The 19,320-nt window shown below is 41.7% G+C and overlaps 1 protein-coding gene across 6 annotated transcripts in view; it reads left to right on the top strand.

Annotated features, from left to right (window-relative positions):
* The window catches only part of ATP13A3 (ATPase 13A3), a 102,317-nt gene that overhangs the window by 33,506 nt on the left and 49,491 nt on the right, over window positions 1-19,320 (top strand). For 4 of the 6 annotated variants that reach the window (XM_029068893.2, XM_039912665.1, XM_029068892.2 and 1 more), the window contains exons 2-6: window positions 7,820-7,920; window positions 10,037-10,210; window positions 13,092-13,271; window positions 15,543-15,613; window positions 17,301-17,381. In XM_029068893.2, coding sequence (XP_028924726.1) covers window positions 7,870-7,920; window positions 10,037-10,210; window positions 13,092-13,271; window positions 15,543-15,613; window positions 17,301-17,381 — 557 coding nt within the window. In that variant the 5' untranslated portion in view covers window positions 7,820-7,869. The remainder of the gene's footprint in view (window positions 1-7,819; window positions 7,921-10,036; window positions 10,211-13,091; window positions 13,272-15,542; window positions 15,614-17,300; window positions 17,382-19,320) is intronic. The other 2 variants (XM_039912664.1, XM_039912662.1) reach the window with 1 other exon arrangement.

The following is a 19,320-nucleotide window of genomic DNA, read 5'->3' as shown; positions in this document are numbered from 1 at the left end:
ACCATGACACAGGAGGTAGTTGTCTTGATAGCGGCTGACGTCTTTTCCACCCATGACCGCTAGCTATATTTTTAGGATTTTTGCTGGGCTTATCCACCTTGCGATTTGCCCTTGGCATTCCTTTGGTCATGGGAAGACTGCATCCCAGGACTTAATCAAGATCTGATTCTTTCTACTGGATCAATAGCAGGGCTCTGGAGAGAGTAAAACAGAAGTAAAAATCGGTACTTTTTCTCTCACAGCTCATGAGCATTTTTATGCTAGAGTCTAAAACGTTATCTTAAAAAATAAAACATGTTGACTCTGAGAATAAAAGACTAAATGTTGAGGGTAAGCTAAAATGTAACTCCTTAACCAGCTGATTTATGTAGAAAAAATATGCAGCAGTTTAGAACAGCAGACATCCTTTTAATGTAATGACAGTGATGTTAATATAGTTGGCATTGTTTTATTACTGCTGTTGAGATTTTATTAGCTTTAACAGTCTACATTCTTCCCAACTCATCTGGCCCAGAAGACTAAAACTCCAAAAAAAAAAAAGTGCCTCCAAGTGCTTTATTTTGGGATATTGGCTCAGCCCTCATCTCATGTCAGGAAGGGTACTCACTCTTACCTGTATCAAATAGGTATTGTAGGTCCTCCCAGTAAATTACTGTGCACCTTGTGAGACCTGATTGGCAATAGAGCTATGTACCATATTGTTGAGAAAATAAGTGGACATTTATCTGAAGGGCAGAGAGTAACCCAGTGTTACACTTTTCATGCAGCTATCATTTTTGGTGAAATTTAGATCCCTTTCTCTCACTTGATGACCTTTTTGTGAATCTTGCATTGTTTTTAACCCATATTATAGAACGCCAAGGAGAGTTGTTCATTGTAAATGCAAGGAAGGGTTTGGTCAGAAGCATAATATCCTATATGCTTCTTGCCCGTAGATAACATCTTGACTCAAGCATGCACATGGAATTGGGACTAGTCTTGTTTGAATAGAATGAGGTCTACCACAGCCTGATGGCCTAGGGGCACATCCTCTATAAGAATCCAATTAAAATTTGCAATTGTTCAAAATAAACAAACAGTGCCAAACTTCTTTGATATTTTAATCTTTTTGATAACAGAGTTTGAAAAGCCCCTTAGAGACTTAAAAAAAAATCAGACAAAATAGTTCACTGGCAGGACTTCCCCCCTTAGATATCGCTTCCATTATTAAGAACTGGCTTGAGTAGCTCACCAGCACTAGGAATTGGGTGGACTGATGGAAGAGTGCTTCTGGTAAGAAAAACTTAATCTTACTCATTTAAACTTGGTTGTGATTCAGAATTTCGGACTATCTTAATTTAAAATTGGCTTACCAGGGCAAGTAAAGATTTAACTCTAATAATTGGAATGCAATTTGTCATAAGGAGCATTCATCCTTTTTTAGAAAAATAGGTAAACTTCATGTTAGACCTCGTGTGGTCACTTGGGGAGATTAAACATGCATTTTAAAATGTGTACAGTTATTACATTGTTACTTTCTGTTATTAGTTTCCCCAGTTAAGAGTTTTTGTAGGATGCTATGGACAGTAAAGGGATATTAGTGTATTTATATGATATTTCTCCTATTTATTACACTGAGTCTCTTTAGAAGCTTGAGTTGCCGTTTGGAGAAAGAATAACAACCACCCTACTAACTGGTCTGTGCTCGATTCTTCAGTGGAAGTTGAAACCGTCAGCCCTCCCTCCAGTATCATAGAAAGCTTTATTATTTGTGTGTTACATTTATGTTGAGGTTTTTTCACCTATTGGGGTAATCCCTTTTTTATTATTAGTTCCTTATTTAGTGCTCCATATTGGCTCAAACGTAGTTCAGTTGAAGAGAACTTGCACTTAATTTTGATCCTAGCAACAAGTACCTTTTTTGGTGTACTGTGGACTGTACATTATAGCCCCCTTCCACTTATATCTGTAAAGGCCAATTGTAAATCCTGGAGTGTCTGTGCTTAGATTGCCAATATGTTTCTTAAGCTTTGCTTCCTAGCTTTACTAGCTCTAAATCGGTGCTATTTCTTAAGATTTGGTAATAGAAATTTCCCTTTTTGAGGTCTCTGCTAGGAAGAAGATGCATTTGAATTCTGAAACTTAATATATTCATTTATTCCTCCCCACACATGAATTTTTGTGAAAACTGCTGTTTTCTTACGTGAGTTCAACTCAGACGTCTAGATCACTACTAACTTGGAATAATAATAATAATAATAATGTTGGTATTTGTTAAGCGCTTACTATGTGCAGAGCACTGTTCTAAGCGCTGGGGTAGATACAGGGACATCAGGTTGGCCCCCGTGAGGCTCAAAGTTAATCCCCGTTTTACAGATGAGGTAACTGAGGCACAGAGAAGTGAAGTGACTTGCCCACAGTCACCCAGCTGACAAGTGGCAGAGCCGGGATTCGAACCCATGACCTCCGACTCCCATGTCCGGGCTCTTTCCACTGAGCCATGCTGCTTCTCTAACTTGTGACCTAATGCATTTTTCCAGGTTTAATTCAAATTATGTGAATATTGAATATTTATTGAATATTGAATATTTCAAACATCATGAGAAGCAGTGTGGCCTGATGGATAGAGTATGGGCCCAGGAGTCAGAAGGACCTGACTTCTACTTCCGGATCTGCCACTGGTCTGCTGTGTGTCCTTGAGCACGTCACTTAACTTCCATGGGCCTCAGTTACCTCAACTGTAAAATGGAGATTAAGAGTGTGAGCCCCATGTGGGATAGGAATATGTTCAATCTGATTTGCTTGTATCCACCTCAGTGCTTAGAATAGTGCCTGACACATAGAAAGCACTTAAATATTATCATCAGCATCATCATAAATAATCACTTGATTAAAACAAAAAGTTAATGCATAGCCTCCCTTATTAATTCAAGTTTATGTCAATCAATCTGGGTATTTCATTCAGCCGTTTTTATTGAGAGCTTATTATGTGCAGAGCACTTTACTAAGCGCACTTTATAGTAAAATATCCTGAGTTTTATAGATTTATTTTTCTAGCATGCCTTACCGGCTGTTATCTTAATTTGCTAGCACAACATCCCTGAAAGTTGTGGAGTGAAGGTTTTTTTATCTCTATTTCAATATTGAAGAAACTAAAGTGACCTGCCACATCTACACAGGTCAGTGTCTGAGCAAGAACAAGAACCTAGGACTCCAGATCATACTGGCTATGTGTGTATTCAGTCTGTAATGGATGATTAAAACACTTTAAAGGAAACGCATTTGCTATATGACATACTGTTTTTCAGTCTTTTTCGTCTGAAAGCCTCAAAGCCCTTTTCATGAACATCATTATAAATCATCCCAATATTCATGAGTGTGGTAAATATTTCTGCCACTTTACATATTTAAATACAGACATTAAATGTTTTTCCTGGGAAAAGAGAAGAGAAATCAAAGTTGTTTTTTTTTTGACTCTTTGTTGAATGTGCTATCTGCGACAGATCTCATTTCAGCCCTTCATCTTTATCCACTTGAAAAAAAAATTAGGTTTTGTGGCTTGGAGAAATGCCATTTATATTCTTCCAGAATCCTTCTGACTCTTACCAAATATTTATTGTGGCATTATAACTCTAACTTTTTTTCCTCCAACTTTTTTCTTTTCGCTGGAACTGAATTCTTCTATCCAATTCTGTGTGTCAGTCCTCCCAGGATTAGCACAAGAATGATTAATTTGGAAGGTGGTGTTCATTAATAGGGGGTTTGTTGCTATGAGTGTGTTCTATTTTTTTGGAACCCTGAAGGCATCTTGGCTGTGGATGAAGATAAACTCTTACAATATATTGAATGGCAATATTTTTACGTTTTGAAAGATCTTTTATAGTACTTTCATTAGTAATCTTCAACCCCCTAAAACTTGGTTCCATGTACTTTTTAAAGATGAGAAAGTTGGGGCAGAAGTCAGATGGTCATTTATTGCCCTTCTACTTTGATCGTGAGCCCGTTGAAGGACAGGAACTATGTCCTATTTGATTATCTGCCCTAGAACTTAGAACAGTGCTTGGCACATAGTAAAGGCTTAACCATCATCATCATCATCATGACTATTATTAGCAGCAACAGACCTAGAATTTAGAAATCTCTGAATCCTGGCCTATTTCATCACCACTTAGCATTCACTCATTCAATAGTATTCAGTGAGTGCTTACTATGTGCAGAGCACTGTACTAAGCGCTTGGAATGCACAAATCGGCAACAGATACAGTCCCTGTCCATTGACGGGTTTACAGTACCTAGTCGCTGTCCCTCCCTCTCCACAGAACTAAGTGGAAATTCACTTAAGCTGCAGGGTGTGAGCAACCAAAAATAATTTCTTTTTCAGTTTGTTGGGAAGAGACCTGAACACTTCCTGATTTAGGAGGAGCAATTTTTAGCTATTGTTTATTCCATGATTCTGGAGTCTCGTCCATAGCTCCTCCACCTCTAAAACCTCCATGGTCCCCAGGGATGCCTGTAGCTGGCAGCGGGGACCTGGACGTCCTGAACTTTGCCAGACCAGAAACTACAGAAACCCAAAACAGAAGCGTCTGTGGCAGGCAGGGCTTGATATGGCACCTTCTAACTGGTGTGCTTGTTGTTGTCTTATGCTGTCGAGTCATCTCCGACCCATAGCGACACCATGGACGCATCTCTGTCAGAACGCCCCACCTCCATCAGCAGTCGTTCTGGTAGTGTATCCATAGAGTTTTCTTGGTAAAAATATAGAAGCGGTTTACCATCGCCTCCTTCCACGCAGTAAACCCTAGTCTCCGCCCTCGCCTCTTTCCCATGCCGCTGCTACCCAGCACAGGTGAGTTTGGACTTGTAGAGGATTGCCTTCCACTTGCTAGCCGCTGCCCAAACTAGGAATGGAATGGGTAGGCCTCTGCTTGACTCTCCCTCCCATAGCTGAGATTGGTAAAGAACTGGAAATTCTCCAGGTGCGATCCTGAGAGGTGAAACGGATGTGCTAGATGCGTAGTTTCTCGGGTTAGAAGAACTTCTTTGTAGGACAGGTGGTGAAACATTGCAGAGGACTATTTAGAGAGGATGTGAAATATTCGCTGAAGGGCTTGAAAGATAGGAGGTGGAGTAGCTCAGTAGTTCCCAGTCAATATATTATGTTGGCCTTTAGGATAATATTCATTCGGTCATATTTACTGAGCGCTTACCGTGTACAGAGAATCGTACTAAGCACTTGGGAGAGTACGGTGCAACAATAAACATGATTGAATAAACAGCCACATTCCCTGCCCACAGTGAGCTTACAGTCTAGTAAGCCGGGGGAGACGCATCATTATAAATAAATGTCAGATATGTACATCAGTGCTGTAGGGCTGGAAAGGGGGAAGAAAAAAGGGAACAAGTCAGGGCAACATAGGAGGGAGTGGGAGATAGGGGTTGGGGGCGAGTTTAGCCAGGGAAGGCCTCTTGGAGGAGATGTGCCTTCAATAAGGCTTTGAAGGGTGGAGAGTAATTGTGAGATTTGAGGAGGGAGGGCATTCCAGGTCTTTGGCAGGATGGGCTAGGGATGGGCAGTGACATAGGTGAGATCGAGGTGCAGTGAGAAGATTAGCATTAGAGGAGCAGAGTGTGCCGGCTGGTTGTAGTAGGAGAATAGGGAGGTGAGATAGGAGAGGGCAGGGTGATTGAGCGTTTTAAAGCCAGTGGTGAGGAGTTTTTGTTGGATGTGGAGGTGGATGAGCAACCACTGGAGTCGCTTGAGGACTTGAGCGAAGTTGAGGGGAAACTTGTCCTGAACGTTTTTGTAGAATAATGATCGGGGCAGCAAAATGAAGAGACTGGAGTGGGGAGAGACAGGAGGCTGGGAGGTCAGCAAGGAGGCTGATGCAGTTATCTGGTGGGGAAAGGTTGAGTGATTGTATTAACATGGTAACAGTTTGGATGGAGAGGAAAGGGCGGATGTTAGCAGTATTGTGAAGGTGGGACAATGATGGTGTTTAAGTGCTTACTATGTTTTAAGCACTGGAATGTGATCCTGTAATCCTGCATGACACAGTGTTTGACTTTTGAGTGTGTGCTTGACTGTACTCATGATGCCCATTGCAAGCCCCATACCACCCCCCCTTTTTTTTTTGGCCTGGGTTTTATTAATGGGGAGTGTTATGTGACTACCCCACCATTTAGAAAGCCTTGACATGGGTGAAAGTTGTGTCCTGTGATCAGAACTGAGCGGTTTCGAACAAAAAGGAAGTTGGGACTCAAATGGATGACTTCTCAAACCTTAGAATTCTGTGATATCCCATAGTAGCTTGGTGCATTGTAATATTTTGCCTTAATTCAGTTTTGAAAGTGATACTAAAATATTTGTATTGTGAAAATTAAGATCTTTCCTTTTGGCAAAAAACGTTTGGATTAATACATTTCCTTTAGGGATGGAATTTTTGATGTTAATCTACCAGAATATTAACTCATGCGCTGTATAAAAACTCTACTCTTTAGATATCTTTGTGAAGGGAATTAGTCTTAAGAGTACAAATCGATAATTTCTCTGCAAAGATAGTATTGCCACAAAATTTGTTCTGTGTTCTGAGTGAATTATTTTTAAAACAGAAAACAGCGAATGAATAGTTTCTGCAGCCTTTGTTTTTATAGTTTGGAGGTGTTAGATGTCCCTTTAGGCTTAGACTATCTCCTCAGAGCCAGGTGGACGAGTTTCACAATTTGGGGCCAGGAGGGTGCATCTTCATAGGTCGGGGTAAGTGGGCAAGGCATGCTTCATTAACGCTCATTTCTCAAACTCCTACAGTTTCCTGCTGCCCATCCTACTTTTTACTGTTAAGGCTGCTCTTGTCAAAACAGCTGCGAATAATCACCCTTGGGTTTTATGGTGTTGGTTTACAGAGGAGTTAGGAAACCAGAAAGGAGATTGGGGGTTGAAACCTAGCCAGGATTCAGGAGTCATTCTTGAAGTTGAGAGATTGAAGGCCAAGCTCAGGATTTCATAAAGTCAAAACCATGACTAGACCCAAGCCTGGCTTCTGCTTCTCTCTGATCTTTTTAACTTGCTTCTGCTTCTCTCTGTGATCTTTTTAACTTCAGTGCTTCAGAGCAGTTTCTGAAAGGCCTGCTAATTCAACCCTTTTTCTTAATACTTGTCAAAGTGTTTAATCTACACCCGCCCACCTTTTACCCTCATTCCCCTCCTTAATTCCTTATATTATCCTGAAATTGCTGAGAAAATGGAAAAAAAATGAGGAAAACTTTCTTTCCTTGTTGATTTATAGTTAGGAGCTATAGATTTCCTGTTCCAACTGCGAGAATGAAAATAATTCCTTAAGGTACCCTTAGTATTACTTATGTGACTCTTGAGATAGGTAACATTTTCTACCAGTGGAGGGATATTCAGAGATCATTCCAAGCTCTTAGTACAGTGCTCTGCACATAGTAAGCGCTCAACAAGTACTACTGAATGAATGAGATTGTACTTCTGACTTCTTGCATCATTTTATTTCTCGTAGCGTTTCCTTAATAATTTTAAAATAATCTCTTGGGATCAAGTGGTCAGTCTGTAGATCTGCTAAATAATAAAATATTTTTTGTATGGTTAAATGCAAGCGATAGAATTGTTTCAGTAAAAGTCAGATTTGAATATTGTACTGTATGCTACTTCAAAATAGTTCTTCATCTCTTTTACAGTGACAGGTACTTCAGATTTAAGTTCTGGAAATTCTTTTCAGAGTGAGGTTAATTGTACTAACAATGCAATCCCACGCCATAAAATGTAAAAAATAGACAAATCTCAGGATGAAGGCTAACTCAATATGTGTCTTTCTTTCAGTTGTCTTCCCGTATTTTGAAGTTCAAAAGATATTTCACTGCATAGAAGATATGGATAAAGAAGACAGGAAGACTATCAATCAAGGACAAGAGGATGAAATGGTAATTCATTTTTATAATTCATCAGTGCAATTTGAAAGAGATGCTTTAGGAAAAATGTATATTGGGGAGGTAGACACTATTTTTAAAACAGTTATGTGATAGTCCACTGACATTTTTTAAAGGCTTTTAGTGAAAAGCCAGTTTACGTATACTTGGTTTTCTGAAGAGTTGGTTATCTCAACTGAGAATAGTTCAGATGTTAAAAGAAAATGGATAATAGAGCAAAAATAGAGAAGCAGCGTGGCTCAGTGGAAAGAGCATGGGCTTTGGAGTCAGAGGTCATGGGTTCGAATCCCGGCTCGGCCATCTGTCAGCTGTGTGACTTTGGGCAAGTCACTTAACTTCTCGGTGCCTCAGTTACCTCATCTGTAAAATGGGGATTAAGACTGTGAGCCCCACGTGGGACAACCTGATTCCCTTGTGTCTACCCCAGCGCTTAGAACAGTGCTTGGCACATAGTGAGGGCTTAACAAATACCAACATTATTAAAACTTGGTGTCTGGCTTGTCTGTGAAAACTAAATATGATTTGACTAGTTGAACTTCAAGTTATCTGAGGTAACTTCTGCCCCAGATTGTTCAGATGAGTCTTTATCTTTAAGGAAATAATTTTAACAAAAGTTTGAGACCTTTTGTATAAGACTTGTGTATTTGTCTTTAGCCTTCTGCTCCTTACAGTGCTAGTTTCAAACCCCTACAAGACCATCCAGTTTTTTTTGAAACATATTCCAAAGGCATACCTTAGGGATGCTGACCATTCCTGTGGCCGGTAGAGTAATCTGTTTTAAAAGAAAGAAGGCCTTTCTGTGTTTCTGGTGACCCACTTAATTGTATGTGGCATTCTGTAGCGTTACCTATTTAGAATTGACAGTAGCAGGGGACCAGTCATGTCCTTTGGAGATAAGGGTACCTTTATTCTGTTTCCGGTTCCTCAGTGCTACAAAAATCCAGGAAGGAGTCCCCAGTCCATTCGTAACAAATGGTGTGAAACAAAGATTAGGGGAAAGCAAAGGTACCGGCAGAAAGTAGCAGGCTCATCCCTTGGGCTTCTTTGACTCGGGTCCCTGGAATTCTGGAACTCCATGTGGTGTTTCAGTCTGAGCCTGGAAACTCTGCTGAAGGAGTCAGGGGATGCAGCACTGCTTCTCTTGGAGTCCCTTTGACCCAAGTAGGGAGGTTGTATCATGAAAATCCTGGGAGGGTAACCCATTTGCTGCTGCTGGTCTTTGGGTTGGAGAGCTGCAGGAACCCAGTATCTCAGGCCGTTGACACAAGCTCTCTGTCCTCTTTGCATACATATCCCTTCCTCCTCTCCCTTTCTCCCTCTCCAGTTTTATTTGAGTTGATACAGAAAGAGGAAGAGTTGGAGCTAGGGAGGGATTTTAAGATTTTTTGACTTGGAGGGTAGAAAATCTAAGGGAGGAGGTGTGTTTTCTAAACGTTCCGGATCATAAGCAATGTATAGGTGGCTCATGTGAATACATTTCAAACTGGGCCCTCTAAAATACCTTTTTAGCATTCTTCTGGGTTTTGATGAACCTCTTTTACTGACCTGCCTGTGTTGAACTACACAGCGTATGCACTGAATCATGGGTCTCATCTGAAGCTCTCTAAAAGGCAAAGCCTGAGATATTTATTTTAGGAACTCTCCCAGCCCCATTCGTCAATAAGTATTCATTGTCAGCTGAGGGATGTGGATTACAAGGATTGACAAGCAATAAGTGTGTCATGGGGTAACCTGTAATATGCCCAGCTGAAATTGACCAAAAGTAGTCATTTTATAAGATTGAGGGGAGGGTACATTTCCCCCGTGTTGTGTGTTTCATGTGCTTTTTTTGTCCCGTGACACTTTAAGGAGAATATCTGCCAACAGGAGAACCACTCCGATATGAGATGTGGCCTTAGCCTCAGAAGGCTATTGAGTCAGAAATTCATTTTTGTTCTGACCTGAGTGTAGTCACTGATTGTTATTTTTCAGTTTTACCTCTCACAGAAAAATGCCGTTTGAAATTTGGGAGGTTTATCTGTCAGACTAGGACACAGGCTTATACCAGATTCTTCAGCCAGAGTAATTAAGGATATGATTGTTCATTATTTGTTTCCCTGTTTCCGTGCAGGAAATTTATGGTTATAATCTGAGTCGTTGGAAGTTGGTTTTAGTTGCTATAGGAGTGTTTTGTTCTGGTGGCTTCCTCCTCCTCATCCTCTATTGGTTCCCGGAGTGGCGTGTGAAAGCGACATGTATTAAATCTTCAATTAAAGACTGTGAAGTGGTGCTACTGAGAACTACTGTAAGTCTATACGTTAAACGAACCTTTTAAAATGTCATAGTTAACATTCACGTTTGGTTATGGGAAAGATTAATGAAATGTTTTTTCCACTGAGTCGTAGCAGTAGCGATGATGATAATGAAATCTCTTGCTGTGAATGAGGAATGAACCTCTCCCAGTCCCAAAAGCCTCAGGCCCGAGAACCCGCATAAAGGAATCGATTATAGTGCCAGTTGGTTTCTGCAGTAATAATAATAATGATGGTATTTGTTCAGTGCTTACCGCGTGCCAACCACTGTTCTAAGCACTGCAGTAGATACAAGGTTATCGGGTTGTTCCACTTGGGGCTCACGGTCTTAATCCCCATTTTACAGATGAGGTAACTGAGGCACAGAGCAGTTAAGCGACTTGCCCAAAATCACACAGCTGACAAGTGGCAGAGCCGGGATTCGGACCCTCGACCTCTGACTCCCAAGGCCGTGCTCTTTCCATTGAGCCACGCTGTTTCTCGGTGGCACACACCCTCCCGTATCCCCGCCGGTCCTCTCCCCACCACGCCATAGTGGGTATAACAAGCAAGTTGACAGATAGGTGTGCAGCACACGAGAACTTCACTTATAAAATCCATTTTCGATCAAGGTGGCTGCCACAAAGTGATGATGCTGTGCTGTAGTACCATACATCAGTGAGCACTGTTCTAACAGCTGGGGTAGATACAAATTAATCAGGTTGGACACAGTCCCCGTCCCGCATGGGGCTCACAGTCTTAATCCCCACTTTACAGATATGGTAGTTTAGGCCCAGAGAGGTGAAGTGACTTGCCCAGGGTCACACAGCAGACACGTGGCGGATCTGGGATTAGAACCCAGATCTTTCTGACACCCAGGCCCGTGCTCTATCCACTAAGCCACGCTGCTTCTCACCGAGCAGGGCTCTGCGGTCTGCTGTCCGCATTAGCTGGCTATTTTTACGATTTGGGCCGGAGCCGTCGACCAAACAAGGCGCCGCGTGAGGTGGTTCTTTGGTCAGAAAACATCACCACTGGGATGGTCTAGCCCCAGCAGACATTCCACTTCGTAAAGCCATTTCATGCCCATTCCCTGGAGCATTGTAGGTCAGACTTTGTGGTAGAATAATAGTAGTGTAGTATTAGTGATTCTCAGAGTAATTCAAGAGAAACAGCCTGGTCTAGCGGATAGAGCACGGGTCTGGGAATCGGAAGCCTGGGTTCGAATCCCAGCTCCTCCACTTGTCTCCTGTGTGATTTTGGGCAAATGACTTATCATCTGTGACACAGTTGCCTCACCTGTCAAATGGAGATTAAGACTGAGAGTCCCATATGTGACAGATACTCTGTCCAAGCCGATTGCCTTGTTCCTACCTCACCGCTTAGTACAGTACCTGGCACGTAATTATATTATAATAATATGATAGTCATTGTAAATTATATATGATATAAATAATATAAATATTATTATTATTATCATCTTAGCTCTTATGTATACGTAGAGAAGATACAAGAAGATTACATTGGCCCCATATCACAAATCATTGATGAGTTCAGCAATAGAACTTGGGTTTTCTCACTCCTCACTGTGAGCAGTGCTAACCTTATGAATTCAATTGTTAGAGAAATAAGGGAAACTTTGCTACAGATTAGGGGGAAACATTTTTTGTGATATGGACATCTAATTTAAAAGATGTTTCAAATCCAAGCGGTTGATCTGATTTTGACCTGGAGAGTGCAGGTCTATGTACATTGTCTACCTAAATAAAAATTTTCTTTCCTGTTTGGGTTCACTTTTTAATTCCCCCAGTTACAGCTCGATGTGCTCTGATTCAAGTCATTCAGAAATTAGTATTTAATGATAGTTATGGTATTATGCACTTACTCTGTGAGAAGCACTGGGGAAGATACAAATTAGTAAGGTTGGATGCAGTCCCTGTGTCATATGGGGTTCACAGTTTAAGTAGGAGGGAAAACAGATATTTAATCCCCATTTTAAAGATAGAGAAATTGAGTCACAGAGAAGTGAAGTGATCTGCCTAAGGTCACCTAACAGACAAACGATGAAGCCAAGATTAAAACCCAGGTCATCTGACTCTCATGCCCCATGCTCTTCCCACGTAGCCTCTCTGGTTTTAAAGAGAGCAAGCATGAGCCCTTACAACACAGCCTCTGGGCACATCTGTGATGGGTTTTTGCCGGCCAATTCCTTCTTGTTCTCTCGGCTGATACGTATATGGCTGTATCATAGAAGAACTATGGTGCTTAGTACATTCAGTCATTTATTGAGCCCTTAGTACAGTGCTTTGCACACAGTAAACTCTGAGTAAGTACGATCGAATGAATAAATGAATGAACTGTGGTCTTGGTAATACTACAGAGACAAGGCCAGGGGCAGAACAACCCGGGCTTCTGGGACACCCGGAGCCATTGTGGTACATTTTTGAGGTTTTAGGATAGCCTCTCCAGCCTCCTCTCACATGCTAAGAAGCTCCTCTTAGGGACTTCCATTCCGTTTAATTAGGGAGGATTTGGCCATTGTAAATACCCACCCAGTTTCCAGTCCAAGAGAAAGGTAAGAGGGACGAACAGCCAGGAAATGTTAGGGGTTTTCTTGTATCCGGAAGTGGACAACTGGGAAATGCTTAATACTTTCCTAGCCTTCGGCAGTTTTCAAGAACACTTAATCCATTGGAAGGGAACCATTTCTTGGCAGGGTCCAGGAGTGGTGGGGGGGGAGGTACAATTAATTGGTTCCTGAAATTAAATACATAATTTAGGGATATGAAAATGTATTGTTGAACTAAAAGAGTTTCAAGTATTAGCAAATCTTTGCAATTTTACATCAGAATTATAAACTTAAGTATATTATTTTTTCTCCCATTTTCTTCCCAGGATGAATTCAGAATATGGTTTTGTGCAAAAGTTCGCTTTCTTTCCCTAGAAAGCGATTCAATTCAAAAGCCTAAAACTGTTCCTCATAAGGTGTCAAATGGCCATGCTGTTCATTTACCTGAAAGTCTTGCGGAAGAAAATAAATATTCACAGGTCCAGTTACAAGAGGTATGTGACCAAGTAAGTGCTTAGTAAATATGATTGATTGGCAGTGAATACACCCAAAGATTTTTTTAGGTCAAGTGCGTGTTAACTGCGTATTTCATAACTTGTTAGTGATAGGTGACAGTTTATATGTGCGAAAACGAAAAGATGTATATTAGCTGATATAGTTTTATGTTTTGCTGTAAACAGTCCATTGCAGTTGTCTTTTACAAGTGGAGACGGTCCAGCAGCCCACCTCTAAGTGGGACCAACCGATCTTCTTTCTGGATGCTGCTCTTCCTGTCAAAGGGATAGTGACTTTCTCCATCCTCCCATTAGTCAAGTAAACACAAGAAATCAAAAGAGACTTTCCAGACGTGGTTGGAGACAGAACATGCGGGTCACACAGATCTCTGCTACAACCATGACTTTTTTTAGATGGAGAACAGGCAGCCGCAGTATGATGATAATTATGGTACTTGTTAAACACTTACTGTGTGCCAGGCACTGTTCTAAGTTCTGACGTAGACACAGGTTCTAAGCTGAGGAGCAGATACAAGTTAATCAAGTTGGACGCAATCCCGGTCCCACATGGGGGTCACACTTTTAATTCCCCCGATGAGGGAACTGAGGCCCAGAGACATTAAGTGACTTGCCTAAGGTCACACAGAGGACACGTGGTGGAGCTAGGATTAGAAACCCTTATGACTCCCAGGCCCGTGCTCTGTCCACTAAGCCACGCTACATTGGCATTGGATCTCTCTAGCACTTATGGAGTCAGGGGAAAGGGAAGGACACAGCTTTCCCCCAGCAGTGCTAAGGTTCCAGCGTAAAACCACTTCTGCTTGTTTTCAGTTTGAATGGAGAGTGGATTTCTTTAGGCTCTTTTGACCTCGTGGCCCCAGAGTCTAGGATGTGTAGCCCGGAGAGACAGAGGGTCAGATGGGACAGTGCGGGAAGGCATGAGGGAAGAGGAAAGGCACAGAAAAAGGCAAACATTTGAAAAGGATTTCTCTGTGGAAACTTCAGCATTCGACCTAGATGTAACTTTTGGCTTCAGGTAATTTGCTGCAGTATCTTTGTGGCTCATGCTGCTAGTTGGGCTTAAGTTCATCTGTCAGTATTGACAGATCATTTCAGACTTCTCCTCCTCCCCGTTGCCCTCCTGGGGAGCTTCATGGTAGATTTCCTCTACCGTGGGATTAGTTAGGGGAGTTTGAGGAGGGGAGAGACATGCCCAGAGCGTTTCTGTAGAAAGATGATCCGGGCAGCGGAATGAAGAGTAGCCTGGAGTGGGGAGAGACAGGAGGAAGGGAGATCCGAGAGGAGGCTGACACAATAATCCAGTCGGGATATTATGAGAGCTTATACCCAGCACGATACCAGTATGGATGGAGAAGAAAGGGTGGATCCTGGCGATATTATGAAGGTGAGACTGGCACTAACTCCTAGTCGATCAGGAGGCGGTCCCTGGAACACATAGGTGTTATGGCCAAATACCCTTGTCTGCATATTCCCCAAATACTAGAACAAAAGTTTGTTTATACACTGTGGTTGGACAGGAAATGAAACTGAAAATCAATCCATCAATAGAGTTTATTGAACACCTACTGTGTGCTGAGCACTATTCTAAATGCTTGGGAGAGTACATTAGAATTTGAAGTCACAATCCCTGCCCCGAAGGAGCTTAGAGTCTAGCGGAAAAGACAGACTACTAAATAACTTACTGACAAAAGAGAGGATAAAACAGATATGTAGGTAAGTGCAGGTGTATAAGTGTGTGTATTGAGTGTGCTGTAGGTAAGAAGTACATAATTGGTGCAGGAATGCTGAGGTTGATTGTAAGGGATATGACCTGGGAAGAAGAAAACATTTCAACCTGAATATATTTAGTTTTTGGGTTTACGTATGCTGACTTGACTAGTGCATGAGTGTGTGTTTGTGTGTGTGTGTGTGTATGTGTATGAGAGCTGGTCACTGAAACCACACCAGGATCCTAATCTGTGAATTTAGCAAAAGAACCATTGGTCTACCCCCTAATCTATATCAGAACAGAGCAGTTGTTAGTTTCCATTAGTAATATTCTCCCCCTCCTGCAATCGTATTTATTGAGCATTTACTGTGTGCAAAGTATCCTCTAGACTGAAAACTTGTTATGGGCATCGAAAGTGTCTGCCAACTCTGTCGTGTGGGACTCTCATCAGGGGTATTACAGTGCCCTCTGCACACAGCGCTCCGTAAGTACCGTTTGTGACGATGACGAAGAGACTCATTTCCGTGACAGTTTAATATCTTTGTTCTATACAGATTCGATTCTTCACTCACCACAGTGTAAAGTACTTTTGGAACGACACTCTGCACAATTTTGATTTTTTGAAGTAAGTGATTTTTGTCTGGGTTGAATTAAGAAGGTTGTTAATTTTATCACAAGGCAAAGCGTATAAGGGGTGAAAAATCAAACTTTACCAGATGAAATTCCATTTATTTGACAACACCATGGCATGAGGCAAAGAGGTATCAAGATGAAGTACTGTACAGGTAAGTCCACTGTTACACAGATCCTTTGCCTACTGCCGGAAGAATACTCTAGGCCCCTAGAAATGAAACACGCAAAGATGGAGCAGTGTCATTTTGAAGAGTGGAAAAACTGTTGTTTTTACTAACCTGCAATTTTTAGGAACCAGAATTGTGTAAATGTTTCCTATAAAAAAAATTAGAATGAAATAGTGATATTTAGTTAAAGATCTGTGGTTCTCCCAAAGGTGTAAGATAACTTTTTTTTTCCCTGTATGGGGCAAGGCCCATGTACTTCACACATTTATTATTTCCCAGATGGTTCTGTTTGCTTCTGAAGGTTTTCAGAGAGACGGTTGATTCAAGAGGGATTAGGATGAGAGATACGTAACGAAATAATAGGAGCAAAGTTTTGAGTGTAGAGGTAAACTGTCTCTTCGTTCTGAAGAACGGTACACTTTCGTTACTTGAAAATTCTCAAGGTGTTTCCTGTTTTTGATGATGGGGGTGGGGATCCCAGGTGACAGCCCAGACCCTCACACCAAGGTCAGAAGGGAAACCAGGGCCTGTCCTCTGGCCTGGAAACCCTGTTCTGAGCAGGTGGTCCGGCAAATCTGTTTTCCGATCCCTGTGAGAAGTCCAGAGCCCCGGTCCTCCGTTGTTTTGTACTGTTGATGGACTCTTCCAGTCTAGAGACCCTGCCCTCCCCACCCAAATTGACGTTTACTGTATTTTTAGTTGTTTAGTTACCAACCTGTAGTTTGGTTTGTGCCGTTACCGGTTTGTTTACCGGCTGTTATTCAGTTTTCACTGGTGCTGTTTGCCTAGAAAGAACGTTGGGAAAAAGTTGAACAGATAAACGTCTTCAATAGAATTGGTAAATACAGGACTCGACAGATGTCATTAAACTAGAGATTAATGGTCAAAACGGAACTGTCAGATGGTCTTTGCCGTTGCCTGTGTACGCCGTTGGTATTTGCTGACTGTTTTAGTTTAACTTGCCCGCCTCCCTTCTACTGCTAGGCAGTCAAGGCACTGATGAGCATATTGTGGTCACCCTGTGTACATAAAATGCTTTCGTGCTGCCTTTTTTTTTTTTTTTTTACAATTAATTCCCCATCCTAGACTGTTTTTTGTGAATTTTGAGTTTTTTAGTTTTGATTTCTCAATTAATTTTAACGATGTGGCCTCCTAATATTGTTAAGTTAAGAGAAGCAGCGCGGCTCAGTGGAAAGAGCACGGGCTTTGGAATCAGCGGTCTTGGTTTCGAATACCGGCTCGGCCACTTGTCAGCTGTGTGACTTTGGGCAAGTCACTTAACTTCTCGGTGCCTCAGTTACCTCATCTGTAAAATGGGGATTAAGACTGTGAGCCCCACGTGGGACAACCTGATTCCCCTGTGTCTACCCCCGCGCTTAGAACAGTGCTTGGCACAAAGTAAGCGCCTAACAAATACCAACATTATTAAGTGGGCATTTTTTTTTAAATGGGGACCACTGGAACTTGGGTACTCTTTAATAATAATAAAAAAAACCCTCTGCATTTATTTAGGGGACTGGATGAAGGTGTTCCTTGTACATCAATTTATGAGAAATACAGTACAGGACTGACCAAGGGGATGCATGCTTACAGGTAATTTCATATTACCTTATGTAAAATAAAGGCTCTTTGAAAAAGTTAAATGTAATGCTTATCTTTATTTTAGCATTTTAGCAAATCGTTCACCGGTAAGATCGTTTTGAAAATTGTGTAAAGAGAATTTTCATAATGCTTTATTCGAAAGAAAATATTTTTAATATTTGTGACCTCATTATTGATATTGATTCATTTAACATGTCATTATAGTATTAATAAAAAGAAAGGTACTTGTTAAGCGCCTACTCTGTGCCGAGCACTGTCCTAAGCACTGAGGTAGATACAAGTTAATCAGGTTGGGCACAGTCCGTCTCACAGGGGGCTCCCTCGTAATCCCCATTTTACAGATGAGGTAACTGAAGCCCAGATAAATTAAGTGATTCGCCCAAGGTTGCACGGCTGCCGTGGCCGAGCTGAGGTCCGAGCCTAGGTCCTTCTGATTCCCAGGCCCATGCTCTATCCACTAAGCCACTGACTGCTACTAAAGGTAGAAAAGTAAGTAATAACGTCATTTATTGAGCATCCAGTGGGTGCAGGCCTTGAGATAGTACTTGAGGAAGTACAACAGAAGTACAAAGCCTGTTTCCTGGCCATGAGGGGCTTATACTCTAACGGGGAAGACAGACATAAAATCATTTACAGGTAGAGTAAATCAGTCAATAAATAAATCAGTAAATCAGAGAAGCAGCGTGGCTCAGTTGGCAAGACCCCGGACTTGGGGGTCTGAGGTCATGGGTTCTAATCCCGCCTCCGCCGCTTGCCCGCTGTGTGACTTTGGGCAAGTCACTTAACTTCTCTGTGCCTCAGTTACCTCAGCTGTAAAACTGTGAGCCCCACGTGGGACGTCCTGATCAGCTTGTATCCCCCCAGCCCTTAGAACGGTGCTTTGCACATAGTAAGCGCTTAACAAATACCACCATTATTATTATTATTGTTAAATAATGAACTAACGGTCCAGCTGATCACATCTAAGTAGATAAGTGACTAAATTAATGCATAAGGGCTAGAGTTGGCTGCTAGGCTGATGTGGCTAAAGTGATAGAAATTATTTTAGGAAGGCTTGTTGGAGGAGGTGTGATTCTAGGAGGGCTTCGAACATGGGCGAGAACTATGCTCTGTTGGATTTGTGGGGTAGGGAGCCAGGCTGGGAGTAACAGCAAGGGCAAGGGAATAGAGATTGGTGAGTTGAGTGAGATTAGGTTAGAAGTTTAAATTGGGAAATACAGAGAAAGCAAGTTGGGATTGAAGTTGGTGGAGAGACCTTAGTATTAAATATTCCAGTGCAAATTAAAATGATTTGGAATGCATAAGTGGGTAATGTTATATGATTACATAGTATCTCTTAGCACCGATGTGAAATTCCATCGAAGCAGGAGTTGCCTAATAGCATTATAAAAATATTTTGTATATCAGAACCAGTTAAAGATTTGCTTCAAGGCATGTGATTTTCATTACTGCCTGTGCACTCCATCCGTTAATGGGCCAAACAAATCATATGTGTGGTCTAGGTATAAGTTGAAGTGAAATGATGTGGTCCACGAGAAGGCTGTTATCTTTTCTCCTTGTGTGAGGGTGGGTGTCATCATCCAGGGAAAGTACTGCTTTCCTGATTCTCACACAATAGCAATAATGATAATTGTGATATTTAAATGGTTTCCTAATTCCTAAGCCCCGTTCTGATAAGCAGTGTGGCTCAGTGGAAAGAGCCCGGGTTTCGGAGTCAGAGGTCATGGGTTCGAATCCCGGCTCTGCTGTTTGTCAGCTGTGTGACTGTGGGCAAGTCACAACTTCTCTGTGCCTCAGTTACCTCATCTGTAAAATGGGGATTAACTGTGAGCCTCACGTGGGATAACCTGATTACCCTGTATCTACCCAGCACTTAGAACAGTGCTCTGCGTATAATAAGCGCTTAACAAATACCAACATTATTATTATT

Source organism: Ornithorhynchus anatinus, chromosome 7 (assembly GCF_004115215.2).
Source record: "Ornithorhynchus anatinus isolate Pmale09 chromosome 7, mOrnAna1.pri.v4, whole genome shotgun sequence".
In the NCBI taxonomy this organism is placed as follows: Eukaryota; Metazoa; Chordata; class Mammalia; order Monotremata; family Ornithorhynchidae; genus Ornithorhynchus; species Ornithorhynchus anatinus.
This window is presented reverse-complemented; position numbering and strand designations above follow the sequence as displayed.